This window comes from Plecotus auritus (genome assembly GCF_963455305.1).
Source record: "Plecotus auritus genome assembly, chromosome: 5".
Lineage (NCBI taxonomy): Eukaryota > Metazoa > Chordata > Mammalia > Chiroptera > Vespertilionidae > Plecotus > Plecotus auritus.
Genome location: NC_137776.1, coordinates 183948762 through 183966633, shown reverse-complemented (window position 1 = coordinate 183966633; position 17872 = coordinate 183948762). Strand labels below are relative to the sequence as shown.

Genomic DNA, 17872 nt, shown 5'->3' with positions numbered 1-17872 from the left:
GGCCTCCCAGCACCATGACAGCCAACAGCTGGAGGTGTGAGCTTGACCCTGTGGTCCGAACACGTGGCCCCACCTGCCTGAGTGACAGAGGCTGCAGGTAAACAAAGCTTGAGCAGGTGCATGCAGCTGAGGAGGATGGAAACCCAGAGAAGGCTGCCAACATCCTGACCCGCCCTCACGGCCTCGTGGCACCTGCTGTAAAAGAAAGACGGCTTGTGAGCGTCGTTGCTGTCTCTCCACGAGGGAGCAGCGTCCCACCAAGACCCAGCCTTCATTCTCTTGTCCAGTGGTCAGCAACCTGCGGCTCTCGAGCCACATGCGGCTCTTCGGCCCCTTGAGTGTGGCTCTTCCACAAAATACCACGTGCGGGCGCGCACGGACAGTGCGATTGAAACTTCGTGGCCCGTGCGCAGAAGTCGGTTTTCGGCTCTCCAAAGAAGTTTCAATCGTCGTACTGTTGATATTCGGCTCTGCTGACAAATGAGTTTGCCGACCACTGCTCTTGTCTGTCTTTTCTAAGCCTTTCACCACCCCCACTCAGGGTCGCCCTTGGCCGTACCGGCGCGGCACAAATGTACTTAGGAAAGCGGCCAGGCTGGAGACGCGGGTGGGGGAGTGGGGTGAGGCGAGCAGGGGCGAAACCCCGGGCGTGGTCCTGAGCGCAGGGGAGCCACCGGCCGGCCGTGCGTGCCTCGGTCCATAGCACGCCGCCAGCGGTGGTTGAGCATCAGCTCAGGACCTAGCAGGTCTTTCCTGGGACTGCGCTGCCAGACTGGCTGCCAGACCCGGACAAACGGCGAAGCTGTCTGGCTCCTCCCAGCAGGAGGGACGTGGGGCTGGGCCCTGGGCGGGGACTGGGCGGTGTCCTCAGATTCCTGTGACTCGGAACCCCAGGTCAAAGCAGCTGCCAGACTTACCTGCATCTCCCATTCCTGGCCTCTGCCTCCAGGCGCCTGGCCTGGCCTGGCCTGCGTCCTCAGAGGAGCCATGGAGCCCACAGGTGAGCAGGGAGGGGCAGGGGCTCAGGGTGACCTGCACAGGGGCCTCAGGGCTGGGCCTTCCAGTGGCGCTGCAGCAGTGGGCAGAGGGTGGGGAGCTGCGTGTGTGTGTGTGTGTGTGTGTGTGTGTGTGTGTGTGTGTGTGTGTGAGTGATGGTGCCCGGGGAAGTAAGAGACAGAATGTGGTCAGGGTGGTGGCGGCCTGGGTGAAGGCAGACCCTCGGGCGATGTCCTGATTGCATGATGACCTGCGAAGCTGCCAGCCGGGTGCCCCCTGCAGGTGGAGCCCCTTCCCCTGCCCTCTCCGCTCCTTTCTCTAGGGTCCCGGCCCCAGAGGGTGCTCAGCAAGGGGCCTTCCTCCTGGGTGAGGTCTGCCCCTGACGGAGCAGGTCCTGGCCCTCTGAGGAGCTGGTGGGGGACCCAGGGCACCTGCTGTGCGTGGGAGGGGGGAGGGCGGAGGGAGAGGGAGGGGTAAAGGAGGGGCAGAGCCACCAGGCGCCTTCCTGCCGGGACCCCACACCTGGTCAGGACGGTGGACTCTGCTACACTTTCCTGGGGGCGGTCTCTGTCTCTGCCTCTGCGGCTGCCGGGGGACAACTTATTAGTCAGTGGCTGCAGACTGGGGGGCAAGGGGACCGGGCTCTGGGGTCCTCAGGACGCCCCTTCAGAGGAGACCCAGGGCAGTGGGCACCAGCAGCAGGCACGGGGAAGGGTCCAGGGGCTGGCCCACCTCCTCAGGTCGGCGGGGCTGCCTGCGCCACCCCCCCCCCCGCCTGTCGCACGTGCCCTCACCTGTCCTGTGGGCAGGACCAGGCCCTGCTTCTTCACTCTCGCACCTGGGGCCCTTCGCACAGTGTGGCCTCGGTGAACCTTCCAGAACCTTCCACAACGGCACTCCTAAGCACGTGCCCAGCTGAGAGGATGTGAAGACGAGCTGTGTGGGCCTGGACCTCCCAGGACCACCCCCAGCAGGTCACATCCAGCCCCTGGCGTCACCCCTTCCCGGACCGGGGGAGAAGGGGCTTCCCAGGGGCCTGCCCGCCTCTGCAGCCCAGGGACCAGGAGGCCGTGGCCGGGGGAGAAGCTGGGAGGGCCCAGGAGGAGGACAGGCCCCTTTCCCCGCTGTGCCCTGGGCTCCAGGGGCAGGGCGGGACTGGCTGTGGGGCCCGGCCAGAGCCTGCGAGGAGGGGCCCCAGGTCCTTCAGGGAGTCAGGGGTCAGTCTGCTGACCGGACCCGGGCAGCCGTGCCCGAGGAAAGCACGTCTCGCTGGACGCCCCTCTTTATGGAGCCTGGTCAGCAAGTGCTGGGACTGGGCCTGGTCCTGTCCGCAGGCCCAGAGGGAGGGCTGTGCTGGGCGGAGGGGGCTGCTGTCACTGTCTCTCTTTTTGATTTATTTTAATAATTATTGTTGAGGGTACTACATATGCCCCCCTTTTCCCTCCATTGGCCCCTCCAGCCGCCCCGGGTTCCTCTGTCCCTTGTTTCCTGAGAGTCTGCCCTTCCGAGGCAGAGAGGCCCATGGGCGCGGGTGCTGGGGGCGGGAAGGGCTACCAGCGACAACCCCTCTGGAGGTCAGGGACCTGGCAAGGTGGCAGACTCCTCCCAGGTGGCTTAGGCCGGTCCTGATTTTAGCACTTCCGTCCTGCGTCCTGGGGACCAGCTGGTCCCACCCACAGCAGGCGGGGTGTCACCCTGGAGCTGGGTTTGGGCTCCAGCTTTGCATGAATGCTACACGACTGGGCAAAACTGTTCCGTGGAAAGCTGCTCCCTGGCCTGATGCCCCGGCTCGCCTGGCAACGCCCTGTGTCCCCTCCCCCTGCCCCTCCCCCAGCACTAACAGATGCTTCCTTGGAAGTTCAAGATTGCACGGGAAACGCCCTAAGCCCTTTGGATCTTTGATATGAAAAACAAAGAAAAAGGGGTTTTAAATTACTTCCTTGATTAGTGGCAACTAACGTGTTCTGCTTTTTTTTTTTTTTAATTTATTGATTTTTTACAGAGAGGAAGGGAGAGGGATAGAGCGTTAGAAACATCGATGAGAGAGAAACATCCATCAGCTGCCTCCTGCACACGCCCCACTGGGGATGTGCCTGCAACCCAGGTACGTGCCCTTGACCGGAATCGAACCCGGGACCCTTCAGTCCGCAGGCCAACGCTCTATCCACTGAGCCACACCGGTCAGGGCTTGCTCTTTTAACTTAGTTGGCCAACGGCAGTCTAGGGACACATTTGGGTGTGTTTTTCCCTGTGCCTTTGTGAGCCTGCCAAGATTGTCCAGCCTTACAGATCCCCTTCCCCGCCAGCCCCCAAGCCCTCTCCCTCCCTGTGCTCCCGTCTCACCATCAAACACCACGACACCATTTTGCCCATCCTACCCAGACCCCCCCAGGGCCTGGTGTGCCCACTTCGGGTCTCTCTGGGGGTGGCCTCTGCTTCACCTGTGGCCCCTGGATCCGCCGACATCAGGTGGTTTCTTGCTGCCGTTGCTCTCCGTGGTCCCTGCCCCTGATCCTGCCCACCTGCCATGCCCCTCCCGCCTCTCTCTCCTCCCTGTGTCTGGCCTGTGGCCCAATGGCCCAGCACCAGCCTCATACATCACGTGTTTCCTGCACCTCTGATTTGCATCATTTTCTCTTGGGTGTGACTTTGTGTGTTTTTTTTGTTTGTTTTGTTGTTTTGTTTTCTTTTTAAAATATATTTTATTGATATTTTACAGAGAGGAAGGGAGAGGGATAGAGAGCTAGAAACATCGATGAGAGAGAAACATCGATCAGCTGCCTCCTGCACACCTCCCACTGGGGATGTGCCCGCAACCAAGGTACGTGCCCTTGACCGGAATCGAACCTGGGACCTTTCAGTCCGCAGGCTGACGCTCTACCCACTGAGCCAAACCGGTTTCAGCAACTTTGTGTTGTTTTATACAGTAACATGCCACACAGGCATATAGCCCAGGAGCAATAGGGCCGACCACACAACCTACATGTGGAGTGCGCTGTACCATCCAGGTTTGTGCATTCTGTGTGCCGAGCTGGCACAGCCAGGGGTGAACCTGAGGGGGGGGGTGAAGGATTAAAGAAAACAAGAGAATACAGCTGGGGCTAGGTGGGACGCTGCTCTCGGATGGAGAGACAGCGCCACAGCCTGCAAGCCGAGTCTTTATTTTATAGCCAGATCCCACGAGGCAAAGTGAGGGCGTGGTCAAGACGTTTACAACGTTCTTGTGGGTTTCGAATCTGCTCACTTACAGGCCCCTGGTCAAGCTTTGTTTACTTGCTGCACCTCCCGCAGCCCACATCACTCAGCCACGCGGGACCACAGGTTCGGACCATAAGGTCAAGCTTACAACCATAGCCTTTGGCTGTAATTGTGCTGGGACTTGCACGTGGCTTTGCCACGAGAGGATCGTGCCCTCTCCTTAGTCCCAGGCTTGAACCTGTCCAAACGCTGTGGCCGCTCTCCACATGTTTGTACAACGAGATCGCCTAACCACGCATTTCTCAGCACGTGTCCCATCTTTAAGCGGTGAGAAACCAGTACTTACTGTCTGGATGAATTTGGTTTCTCTGGGCCTATGGTTATTGTTTGCTGGGTATACCTTTTATTATCCTTGCACGCCGGACCTATGGGTGCCTTCATTTCTAAAGTACGACTCCTGTAGACGGCTTAGAGTTAAAGCTCTTCTTTAAATACAATCTGACAATTTCTGCCTTTCGATGGTGCTCAGTCCCATTCACTGTTGTTACTGCTGTGAGTACATTTCCAGCCACCACTTAGCTATTGGTTTTCTCTATGTTTTGTGAGTTTTTTGCTCTTTTGTTTCTCCTTTATGGTATTCTTTTACGTTAAATAGATGTTTTCCATTGCACCGTTTTAATTCCCTTGCTGTTTTTAAGGATATATTTTTAAGTTGTTTTTTTTAGTGGTTGCTCTGGAGAGTATGCATTCTAATGTACACGATTGACTTCAGTCTATACCAGCCTTGGGCAAACTACGGCCCGCGGGCCGGATCCGGCTGTTCTATCCGGTTCTCTTGCTCTCCCCTCCGCTCCTTTACTTTGAATTTATATTAGTTTACACAAACACTCCATCCATGCTTTTGTTCTGGCCCTCCGGTCCAGTTTAAGAACCCATTGTGGCCCTCGAGTCAAAAAGTTTGCCCACCCCTGGATACCAACTTAATTCCCGCAGAATACAGAAACTTCGCTCCAATTAGCTCCAATTCTTCCCTCCTCTATTGTCATATGTGTTAATTCATGTATGTTATGAACTAAGAAATACTGTCTTATAAGCATTACTTTAAACAGTCTTCTTTCTTTTACGTTGACTAGGGCAAGGAAGGAGAAAAGTGTTTTTCAAGTCTTTTATTTTAAACTGTGTCCTAGCCATTTGCTTTACTCTCTGTTTCTTTAGTTTGTTTGGTTAATCCTCACCCGAGGATATTTTCCCATTGATTTTGTAAAGCGAGTGGAAGGGAGGGGAGAGAGGCCGAGGGAGAAAAGCATCAATGTGAGAGGGGCCAGGGATCGAGCCTGCAACTGAGGTACCTGCCCTTGACCTGCAGAGTCGAACCCAGGACCTTTCAGTCGAGGTCCGATGCTCTATCCATTGAGCCACACTGGCCAGGGCTACTCTTAAATTCTGTGTATTTGAGTTGTCTGGTGATGACAACAACTTTGCTCAATGTCCCTTCATCTTATGCTCTTCGCTGTGAGCTGTTACTGTCATGTACGTTACATCTCGTGATAAGCCCGACTAAGCCAGCCTAGCAAGGTCACAGGGTACAAACTCGCTGTATAAACCAATCGTATTTCTATATACTTGCTACAGTCGATCAGACACAATTTAAAAATACTATTTACAAGAGTATCAGAAAGCATGCAACCCTTAGGGATGAATTTATCAGATTAAGAGCAATGTCTATACAATTAAAACCACAAAGCATTGCCAGAGAAGTGTAAGAAGATATAATGAGTGGAGAGGAAAAGACTGTGTTCATGGATTGGAATATTTAGGGTTGTTAAACTGTCCCTTCTCCTCAAATTGACCTATGGAATTACATAATCCCAACCCAAACTCCAGAAGGCATTTTTATAATTGACAAACTGATTCTATAATTTATATAGAAATGCAAAGGTCCCAGAATAGCCAAAACAAATTTGAAAAAGGAAAAAGAACGTTGAGGGCTTACACTGCCTTATTTCAAGATGTATTACAGAGCTGCAGTGATCCGTACAGGCAGGCTGGCATCAGAATAGACCTGCAGATGAATGGGACAGAATCCAGGCTCCAGATTATCCTCCAAAAGTGTATACACACACTTTGAATAATTATAAAGGCGGTGTTTATTAAAATCATTTCATTTTCAAAATTGAGCTATCAGCTGTTAAAGTGTATATACATTTTGGGGGACACCCTGTAGACACACACACATGGATTTTCAATAGAGTGCTAAAAGAATAAAATGGGGAAAGGAAAACATTTTCAATTCGAATAACTGAAATTACTGGGTATCTGTCTAGAAAAATAAAAATAAAAAAAAAAACCTCAATCCTTCACACCATATACAAAAATTACAAAATTTCTGCCCGGCTGGCGTGGCTCAGTGGTTGAGCACTGACCTATGAACCAGGAGATCATGGTTCGATTCCCGGTCAGGGCACATGCCTGGGTTGAGGGCTCAATCATCCCCAGTGGGGGGTGTGCAGGAGGCAGCTGATCAATGATTCTCATCATTGTTGTTTCTCTCTCTCTCTCCCCTCACCCTTCCTCTCTGAAATCAAAAATATTTTAAAAGTTACAAAATTTCTTGCCCTAGCTGGTTTGGCTCAGTGGATAGAGCGTCAGCCTGGGGACTGAAGGGTTCCGGGTTTGATTCTGGTCAGGGCACATGCCCGGGTTTCGGACTCGATCCCCAGTGGGGGCTGTGCAGGAAGCAGCCAATCAATGATTCTCTCTCATCATGAATGTTTCTATCTCTCTCTCCCCTTTCCCTTCCTCTTTGAAACCAATAAAATATATTTTTTTAAAAGTTACAAAATTTCGGGAGAAAATATGACATTGGAATATGCAAAAACTCACTAGTTGAGACAGGAAAAAAGCTCAAACCACAAGAAAAAAATAAATTAGACTTCATCAAAATGAAAACCTTCCCTTCAAAACACAAAATTAAGAAAGTGATTAGATAAGCCACAAACTGAGAGAAATCTCTGTAATTCGCATATTGTCACGGAACTCGGGTCCACAATATGTAAGTAACTTCAACTTCTCAGTCCTAAACCGGGAAACAACCCATCTCGACGTAGGAAAAGATTCCAGAAACACGTCACGAGGAGCACAGATGGGCCAGCACACACGGGAAGCAGGTTTTTTTTTTTTTTTTTTTTCTTTAAATATATTTTTATTTTTTTTTAAATATATATTTTATTGATTTTTTACAGAGAGGAAGGGAGAGGGAGAGAGAGTTAGAAACATCGATGAGAGAGAAACATCGATCAGCTGCCTCCTGCACACTCCCCACTGGGGATGTGCCCGCAACCAAGGTACATGCCCTTGACCGGAATCGAACCTGGGACCTTTCAGTCTGCAGGCCGATGCTCTATCCACTGAGCCAAACCGGTTTTGGCAAGGGGAAGCAGGCTTTTATAAGTAGTCTTGGCTGCAATGAGATCCCAGTAGGTGTCCCCTGGGCCGGGGGGACGCGAGGTGGCCCCGTATGACACGTTGGCCAGCACGGGGGCACCTGGAGTCCTGCGCTGCCGGCGGGAATGGAAAACCCTACACCCGCTTTGGAGAACCATCGGCCGGCTCCTTACTACGTGAAACCGACCGCCTGCGTTTACTTAGTCGGCGCTTAGTCACTCAGGACAGTGGAAAACGCGTGTCCGCAGATACACCTGTACCTAAATGCTGACAGAGCTTGTCAGGCCCAAATGGGGGCAGGGAGCCCTCAAAATATCAGCAGGTGCAGGCACAAATCCTGTCACATCCCCGGAGGCTGCGCAACAATAAAGGAAGGAACCCGATGCGGGGACAGCAGGGAGATCTGCAAACACGATGCGTGGCTGACGGCAGACAGAGACCCTGTATCATCTGTTTTCCAGGAAAATCGAAGTGCTGCTCGCTTCGACCTCTGACCTTTTTCCTGATCACCTTCCTCCTGGTCTTCTTTGGGTAAGAAGCGTGCGAGACCCTCTGGGTCTGCGGGCTCGGGAGAAGCCCCAGCAGGAGACCATCGGATCCCAGTGGGGTGCCCCGAGCTGTTCCCCTCCAATCCCCCCGCCCCGGGGTCACAACTGTAGTGACAGGGCTGATGACAGCTGCCTCAAGGCTCACCGCCCCGGCTTCACACTCCCTCCTGCGGAGGCCGCACCTGTGGGTGAGCTGTGCTCCCCCCACGTCACCAGTGGGGAGTCGGGCGAGGCCAGGACCCCTCCCTGTGTGGCTGCGAGTGGGGAAGCCGCGCTGTCAGCCGCTCCCAGGTGGACAAGGTCCTGGAACCGGGGAGTGAGGTCACGGCCGCTCTCCTGGGGCAGGGACCCTGCCAGGAAGCCGTCCCTGGGCAGCCTCGGACCAGCCGGCCACGCACGGGACCCACTCCCGCCGCCCACGGGCTCGCGTGGGGCACTGGCCGCAGTGGCCGCCCCTCCTTGGGACCGGTCACCTGAGCTTAGGGGACACTGGCCCGGCCCTGCCCAAGGGCAGCTGCTCTGGGGAGCTCGGGGTCATGACCTGGGCTCACCTCCTGCTTTGCGTGGGGAGGTGGACAGGCCGTCCCAGGACCAGCTCCTCAACAAGGGCCCTTGGGGGGGGCTCTTCCACAGCATGGGGGTCCTGAGCCCGAGAATCCCGATGCTGGGCACCAGCCCCGAAGGAGAAGGGTGAGTGAGTGAGGGCGGGTCACCGCTCCATGACTGAGGCCCAGCCCCCGCCCGGGTGACACAGTGGTGGGTCAGGGCCTCCTGTTCGTCCCTCTCCCCGCGCTCAGAGCAGCGCGGCCAAGGCCCTGCCCTTGCAGGGTCACCTGGGCAGGACTGGCTTTAGCTTCGACCTCCCTCTGACCCCTGCCTCTGGGGGCCCTGTGTGCCCCAGGACTGACCTCCTGCCTCTGGGGGCCCTGTGTGCCCCAGGACTGACCCCTGCCTCCGGGGGCCCTGTGTGCCCCAGGACTGACCTCCTGCTTGCCCGCCACCTCTGCCCGGGCCTCTTGTCCTCCTGACAAGCCTGCAGTCAGACCCTGGGCCTTTGCACCTGCTGTGCCCCCTGCCAGGCCCCATTTATTCTCTCCCCGCCCTTGGCCTCGGGCAGCTCCTCCGTCTCAGCCAGGGTGGGGGCTGCAAGATCAGTGTCCCCAAGAGAGACAGGCTGGGCTCACCCCCTTGGTGACCTGGCTTCCGACGTCCCAGAAACGAGACTGAGGCCGGTGGTGTGTGGGGTGGGGGTTGGGGCCCCCCTCACGCTGGGAGGGGCAGAGTGCAGGCACCGCCGCCACCAGCACCTGCTCAGCCTCCGTCAGCAGTGTCTGCTGATCGCGGGGCCCAGCGGCTCCGCAGAGGGTGAGCCTCCGACTGCACCGAGGTCCCCACATGTGAGATGTGCAGGGACACAGGCCAGCGCCGGGCCGACTGCCCACAGTGAGGGCCTGTTTACGATAAAGTCCGTGGCCACACGCCAGGCCGCCCCGTCCCCCTCCACGGGGACCCCAGCTCTGATCCCTGCACCTGAGCCGAGTTCTCCTGGTAAAACCCTCTGTTCTCATTCGGCAGCAAGGCCACTAGAAAACCGCCCGGGATGCAAGTTGTGAAACTACCGAGGTACAGTGTCTTCCATGGCCCGCCCGGCGACACCTGCCGTCCAGGCCGTGTGTGTGTGCGCCCTCCAGGCCGTGTGTGTGTGTGTGTGTGTGTGTGTGTGTGTGTGTGTGTGTGTGCGCGCCCTCCAGGCCATGTGTGTGTGTGTGTGTGTGTGTGTGTGTGCGCCCTCCAGGCCGTGTGTGTGTGTGTGTGTGTGTGTGTGTGTGTGTGTGTCCTCCAGGCCGTGTGTGTGTGTGTGTGTGTGTGTGTGTGTGTGTGCCCTCCAGGCCGTGTGTGTGTGTGTGTGTGTGTGTGTGCCCTCCAGGCCGTGTGTGTGTGTGTGTGTGTGTGTGTGTGTGCCCTCCAGGCCGTGTGTGTGTGTGTGTGTGTGTGTGTGCGCGCCCTCCAGGCCGAGTGTGTGTGCGCGCCCTCCACGCCGTGTGTATGTGTGTGTATGTGTGTGTGTGCCCGTGTGTGTGTGTGTGTGTGTGTGGAGGGGAAGGGGGTGGCGGGGAAACAGGTGGGATGCTGGGGACAGATGGAGTTGACTGCTTCCTTCCCCAGGGCCCGGTCAGACTGTGCCCCTCCCCCACCTGCCGCCCCGGGGAGACCCACATAGGGCTGTTGCCTGCCTTGACCAGTTGGTGGCATTTGGCTTTGAAGGGGTGACCAGCCGGCTGGCTGGCCTGGGCTCAGTGGGTCCTGGGCTGTGGGCTTTTATTGGTGCTGAAAGGGACCGCCTCGGGCGATCTGAGACAGGGCAGCCACCCCACATTTTTTGTTTTAAAATGTTCACTGTAGTAAGATACACGTGGCCAAGACCCTTACATCTGAACCGCTGTTAGGAGTAGACTCGGTGGCATCGCGGACATTCACACCGTTGGCAGCCGCCGCCACCCCCATCACCAGGACGTTCCATCTTCCAAACTGACACTCTGACACTCTGTCCCCATGGAGCACCCCGCCCTCCCCTCTTCCAGGCGCTGGCACTGCGACTGGTGTGGGGACCTCACATCACAGTGTTTGTCCTTTTGTGCCCGCTCATTTCTTTATTTAATTTAATTTATTTTATTTATTGTACTTTTTTTAATAGAAATTACTTTCTATTTATTTATTTATATTTTTACTTTATCTTTATTTACTTTTTAAAATATATTTTATTGATTTCAGAGAGGAAGGAGAGGGAGAGAGAGATAGAAACATCAATGATGTGAGAGAATCATTGATCGGCTGCCTCCTGCACGCCCCCAACTGGGGACTGAGCCCGCAACCCAGGCATGTGCCCTTGGCCGGAATCGAACCTGGGACCTTTCAGTCCGCAGGCTGACGCTCTATCCATTGAGCCGAATCAGCTAGGGCTCTTTATTTATATTTTTAAGTAAAAAATATTTTTATTGATTTCAGAGAGGAAGGGAGAGAGAGAGAGAGAAACATCAATGATGAGAGAGAATCATTGATCGGCTGCCTCCTGCACGCCCCCTCCTGGACAGAGAACCCGCAACCTGTCCGGGAATCGAACCAGTGACCTCCTGCTTCATGGGTCAATGCTCCACTCCTGAGCCACACCAGCTGGGCCAGGCTGCCTGACTTCACCGGCACAATGGCCACGGGGTCATCCATGTATGGCGTCTGTTAGAATTTCCTTCCTCTTCAAAGCTGACACCCTGTTTCCAAATCCTCACTTGAGGATTTAAAAAAAAACTGATTATAGAGAAAGAGAAAGGGAGGGGAATAGAGAGAGAGAGAGAGAAACATCGATGTGAGAGAGAAGCATCACTCAGTTGCCTCTCATATGTGCCCCAACCCAGAATCGAACCCACCACCCTTCGGTGCACGGGACGATGCTCCAACCGAGCCCCACCAGCCAGGGCAGACACCGGCTTTAAGTGCACCCGGGATGCCCATGGCAGCATTTGACAGTGACCCCGGCCGCTGGCCCATGCTCCGGGCCTCCAAGGCTTTGGATGGGACTGGCCGCTGCACACACGGCCCAGGCTGTTGGAGCTGGTCCTGTGGCGGCCACGTCCGGGGTGTTCCTGTCACCCAGCCAGAGGCCCAGCAGGGCCACGTGCGTGTCTGACGGCCGTTCCTCTGGGCCAGCTCCCCCCTTGGGCACCCACCCACCCAGAGGCCACTTCCAGGCCCCCCCGCCCGCAGTGAGCTGGGACGGGACCCTGGGACCCACCACTTCGGGTCAGAGGGGGGCAAAGGCCCGAGGCCTTCCGTTCCAGGGCCCAGTTCACCAGGGGGGAGCGACACGCGGAGGCTGAGCACCCCCAGACCCCGAGGTGCGGTGCCGGAGGAGCCTGGGCTCCGTGTCCCGGGAGCAGGCACAGCCCGGCCCTCAGCAGCCCCCAGCGACTTCCACGGGGTCTCCCGACACTCACGCCCGCTGCGCTGTTTCAGGATGCTGTACCCGCAGCCCACGGTGCTGACCCCCTCGTGAGTAACCCTATCGCTCTCACCGCCTCTCTCGCCGTGTCCTAACGGGCGGTGCCACCGACGTCCCTTCCGGCCTGGCTTTGCCCGCTCCATCCCCTCTGGTCGGCCTGGGCTCCCAGCCTGGAGCCACAGAGAGTCTCTGTCCTTCCCCGTGCTCTGCGCTTCCTGTTCTCTGTCTCTCACCAAGACAGCGTGGAGGGTGGGGGGCTTCCACCGGGGGTCCCCTTCGCCGGCCCGTCCCCGCTGCCCCGGGCCCTCGGGGTGCAGTGCCGGTAAGGGGGGCTCTGTCCACGTTTGCATCCGGACTGGCATCAGCAGGTTCCTTGCAGATGCCACGTCCTTCTGGAAGGATGGTCCGCCTGGGGCGCCGAGGGCCTGGGGCCGAGCGGGGGCCTCCGGTGCGCGCAGGGGGCACAGGCTGAGTGTCCCCCTCCTGCCGCTCACTCGTGGCTGTGGCTCTCTCGGGGCAGGAGGAAAGACGTCCTCGTCCTGACCCCGTGGCTGGCGCCCATCGTCTGGGAGGGGACCTTCAACATTGACATCCTGAACGAGCAGTTCCGGCTCCAGAACGTCACGGTCGGGCTCACCGTGTTTGCCATCAAGAAGTAAGTGGGGGGCAGGACGGAGGGCGGAGGTGGGAGCGGCATGTCCATCAAGAAGTAAGTGGGTGGCCCTGGATAGTGTATCTAAGTGGTTAGAACAGCCGTGGGTAAACTACGCCCCACGGGCCGGATCCGGCTGTTCTATCCGGTTCTCTTGCTCTCCCCTCTGCTCCTTTACTTTGAATTTATATTAGTTCACACAAACACTCCATCCATGCTTTTGTTCCGGCCCTCCGGTCCAGTTTAAGAACCCATTGTGGCCCTCGAGTCAAAAAGTTTGCCCACCCCTGGTTAGAACGTCGGCTTAGGGACCGAATGGTCCTGGGTTCGACTCGCAGTCAAGGGCATGTACCTCGGTTGCAAGGTCCCCAGCCCCAGCAGGGGTGCGTGCAGGAGGCGACCAATTGATGTGTCTCACGTCACATCTATGTTTCCCTCTCCCTCCTGCTCCCTCCCTCCCAATCTCTCTAGAAAGCAATGGAAAACTATACCCCAGTGAGAATGAGAAAAGCAGTAAGTGGGAGTGGCAGGTCCGTGAGGGTCTGTCCCGTGTCCGGGGCAGCGTGGCGTGGGGTCCTGCCTGGCCTCCGCAGGTGCATCTCAGCAGGGGGGGGGGGTGCGTACCCCCTACTTAAGCCTAGTGCTCCCCTTCCTGGGAGGGATTTACCACCTGCCGGGGGCGGCGCAGGCACAGGGCAGCGCCTCAGGGCTGCCCCAGAAACCAGGTCTCGGGACTCAGCACACTTGCCTGATGGGGGAGCTGCCGTCCCCATGGTGGGGCCGCAGGCCTTGGAGACCTCGGGGAAGAGCCAGCCGTCCCAGGCCCTTGGAGAAGACTTCCGGGTGGGGGAGACCACGAACGGGACCTGGCAGCCCACACCCTGGGACTTAAGTAGGGCCTAAGCAAGCCCCTCATTTTCTGGTCCACCGCTCCCCTCCTCCTCATGGGCTGGACCTGATCTATGATTCTGAGACTGGGGGGTGAGGTGGGGAGCGGTGAGTTCAGGGGTGACCCCTCTGGGACTACCAGCCGTTCGCTGAGGACCCTATCAGCAAGGCACCCTGCAGCTTTCCAGGGAGGACCGTTTGGGGGTGCAGACAGCTGTGCAGGAACAGGGACAGCCCACTTAAAAGGAGGGGGTGGGTGGCACGGCCCTCCTGGGTTCAGGCAGCCTGCCAGACATGACAGGAGGCTGTGCCAGCTCAGGCCAGGCAGGGTGGGGTCACCAGGCGGGAAGGGCTCACCAGACGGGTTGGGGTCACCAGGAGGGAAGAGGTCACCAGGAGGGAAGGGGTCACCAGGAGGGAAGGGGTCACCAGGAGGGAAGAGGTCACCAGGAGGGATGGGGTCACCAGGTGGGAAGGGCTCACCAGGCGGGGTGGGGTCACCAGGAGGGATGGGGTCATCAGGCGGGAAGGGCTCACCAGGCGGGTTGGGGTCACCAGGAGGGAAGAGGTCAACAGGAGGGAAGGGCTCACCAGGCGGGTTGGGGTCACCAGGAGGGAAGGGGTCACCAGGCGGGAAGGGGTCACCAGGAGGGAAGAGGTCACCAGGAGGGATGGGGTCACCAGGTGGGAAGGGCTCACCAGGCAGGGTGGGGTCACCAGGAGGGATGGGGTCACCAGGAGGGATGAGGTCACCAGGAGGGATGAGGTCACCAGGAGGGACGGGGTCACCAGGCAGGGTGGGGTCACCAGGAGGGAAGGGGTCACCAGGAGGGAAGGGGTCACCAGGAGGGATGAGGTCACCAGGCAGGAAGGGCTCACCAGGCAGGGTGGGGTCACCAGGAGGGAAGGGGTCACCAGGAGGGAAGAGGTCACCAGGAGGGATGAGGTCACCAGGCAGGAAGGGCTCACCAGGCAGGGTGGGGTCACCAGGAGGGAAGGGGTCACCAGGAGGGAAGAGGTCACCAGGAGGGATGGGGTCACCAGGTGGGAAGGGGTCACCAGGAGGGATGGGGTCACCAGGAGGGAAGGGCTCACCAGGCGGGTTGGGCTCACCAGGCGGGGTGGGGTCACCAGGAGATGGGGACCTGGGGGTGGGGGCTGGGGGGTTCTCAGGAAGCACGGCACAGGTGGGACCCAGCTCCAGCTCTGCTCACCAAGGCACTGCTCCTGCTCCAGTCCCTCCCCGCCCCCGGAGCCTCAGGCCCTCCTCCATACAATGGGGTGCTGCCGGGCCCCCCATCTCCAGGAGCAGAGGATTAGGGAGGCCGAGCCCAGAACCCGCTCAGGCCAGGCCAAGCCAGGGGAGTGGGCCCCTGTTAGGAGCACTTACTCCTGAGTCCACACATACTCCTGAACCTTGTTCGCTGCGCCGACTGTCCGAGTACTCGCTCCTTCGTCCTGCTCGCTGCGCCAACTGTTGGGTCCTGGTGCCCAGGACTGGCCCTCTTTGGACACCAGGTCTTAGACCAGCCGTGGGCAAACTACGGCCCGTGGGCCGGATCCGGCTGTTCTATCCGGTTCTCTTGCTCTCCCCTCCACTCCTTTACTTTGAATTTATATTAGTTCACACAAACACTCCATCCATGCTTTTGTTCCGGCCCTCCGGTCCAGTTTAAGAACCCATTGTGGCCCTCGAGTCAAAAAGTTTGCCCACCCCTGTGACTTAGACGGCGGAGACCTGAGACATTGTGGGGACATGAGCCAGTCTTCATTAGCCCAAGTGGCCATGGCTAAAGGAGCCATCAGACAAAGCAGCCCCTGAAGCAGGCAGCCGCACCCGGCTGGCCACAACACGTCCTTCCCGCAAGGCGGCCTCCACGCAGGAGCCACACGAGCAGCCTCGCTCACACGGCAGCGGTTACAACCTAGCAGCCGGGCCCAGCAGCCATAGCCAGTCCGACACGGAGGCTTCTGGCCCCCACGGTGACCCAGCCTCGGGCGAGAGCAGGGCACGCCTGTGCAGTGCAGTGCGATCGCTGTCCTTGCTTTGGCACCTGCGTCTGGGACCCTGGCCTTGGCCTTGAACACCTGGCGTGCTCTGGACAGGGCCCCACAGCCCCCCTTGAGGAAGGCGCACGTGCTGCGTGGCCGGGGGTCGGGGCCTCGCCCGGCTCCCGTGACCCTCCTGCCCGCCTCTCCTGCCCCCCAGGTACGTGGTCTTCCTGAAGCTGTTCCTGGAGACGGCCGAGCAGCACTTCATGGTGGGCCACAGGGTCAACTACTACGTGTTCACCGACCGGCCGGCCGACGTGCCCGGCGTGGCGCTGGGGGAGGGCCGCCGCCTGGTGGTGCTCGAGGTCCCGGGCGCCGCGCGCTGGCAGGACGTGTCCATGCGCCGCATGCAGATGATCAGCGACTTCTGTGAGCGGCGCTTCCTGCGGGAGGTGGCCTTCCTGGTGTGCGCGGACGTGGACATGCGCTTCCGCGACCACGTGGGCGTGGAGATCCTGTCCCCGCTCTTCGGCACCCTGCACCCCGGCTTCTACAGCGCGGCCCGCCAGGCCTTCACCTACGAGCGCCGGCCGCAGTCCCAGGCCTACATCCCCCGGGACCAGGGCGACTTTTACTACATGGGGGCCCTCTTTGGGGGGTCGGTGTCTGAGGTTCACCGGCTCACCACAGCCTGTCACCAGGCCATGGTGGCCGACCGCGCCAATGGCATCGAGGCCGTTTGGCACGACGAGAGCCACCTGAACCGGTACCTGCTGGACCACAAGCCCACCAAGGTGCTGTCCCCGGAGTACCTGTGGGACGAGCGGCTGCTGGGCTGGCCGGCCGTCATGAGGAAGCTGAGGTTCGTGGCCCTGCCCAAGAACCACCAGCAAATCCGCAACTGAGGGGTGCGCTGGGGGCTGCGGGCCATGCTCCCTCGGGGCCCCAGATTGGAACCTTTATGGCCGCTGGGCACGACTGCGCCTCCCTCTTCTGTCCTGTGGAGGGAGACTGCCCAGGCCTGGCACTGCCCCAACCCCCAAATACAGGCCTTGGGGCACCTCCGCCCTGTGCCCCCCCACACACAGGCGTGCAGGAAACAGGCCCATTCCCTGGGCACGGGGCCTGGAGCGGCCTGGCCATCCGCTCCCACTGGGCGCTCCTCAGGCCCTTCAGCTCAGGTGAGGCAGGTGGTCCTGGCCCCACCTGGCAGACGGGGGGCCCAGATGAAGTCACTCCCAGGGAGGGTAGGGGTCCTACCACAGTCCCAGGGCCCCAGGCAACTGCTTGAGGCCAGTCCCTTCCCTTCCAGAGTCCTCTCAGAGCTGAATGGCACCTTCAGTGCGCAGGCCCAGGTGGAGGTGAGGTTCAGGTGGAGGTGAGGCCCAGGTGGAGGTGAGGAGGCCCAGGAGCCGGTGAGGAGGCCCAGGGGGAGGTGAGGAGGCCCAGGGGGAGGTGAGGAGGCCCAGGTGGAGGTGAGGAGGCCCAGGGGGAGGTGAGGAGGCCCAGGGGGAGGTGAGGAGGCCCAGGTGGAGGTGAGGCCCAGGAGCCGGTGAGGAGGCCCAGGGGGAGGTGAGGAGGCCCAGGGGGAGGTGAGGAGGCCCAGGTGGAGGTGAGGCCCAGGTGGAGGTGAGGAGGCCCAGGTGCAGGTGAGGAGGCCCAGGTGGAGGTGAGGAGGCCCAGGTGCAGGTGAGGAGGCCCAGGGGGAGGTGAGGAGGCCCAGGTGGAGGTGAGGAGGCCCAGGTGGAGGTGAGGAGGCCCAGGAGCTGGTGAGGAGGCCCAGGTGGAGGTGAGGAGGCCCAGGTGGAGGTGAGGAGGCCCAGGAGCTGGTGAGGAGGCCCAGGTGGAGGTGAGGAGGCCCAGGGGGAGGTGAGGAGGCCCAGGTGGAGGTGAGGAGGCCCAGGGGGAGGTGAGGAGGCCCAGGGGGAGGTGAGGAGGCCCAGGTGGAGGTGAGGAGGCCCAGGGGGAGGTGAGGCCCAGGAGCTGGTGAGGAGGCCCAGGTGGAGGTGAGGAGGCCCAGGGGGAGGTGAGGAGGCCCAGGTGGAGGTGAGGAGGCCCAGGGGGAGGTGAGGCCCAGGGGGAGGTGAGGAGGCCCAGGTGGAGGTGAGGAGGCCCAGGGGGAGGTGAGGCCCAGGGGGAGGTGAGGAGGCCCAGGTGGAG

General features: G+C 59.2%; 1 protein-coding gene across 1 annotated transcript; it reads left to right on the top strand.

Moving 5' to 3' along the window:
- Nucleotides 1-987: 987 nt before the first annotated feature.
- LOC308248407 (histo-blood group ABO system transferase-like) lies at nt 988-16949 on the top strand (the record flags this gene model as incomplete). The annotated part of the gene is made up of 6 exons (XM_080668350.1): nt 988-1000; nt 8100-8169; nt 8820-8876; nt 12195-12230; nt 12701-12835; nt 15930-16949. The coding sequence occupies 6 exons, from the start codon at nt 988-990 to the stop codon at nt 16615-16617; spliced, it is 999 nt and encodes a 332-aa protein (XP_080524476.1). The 3' UTR covers nt 16618-16949.
- Nucleotides 16950-17872: the final 923 nt, after the last annotated feature.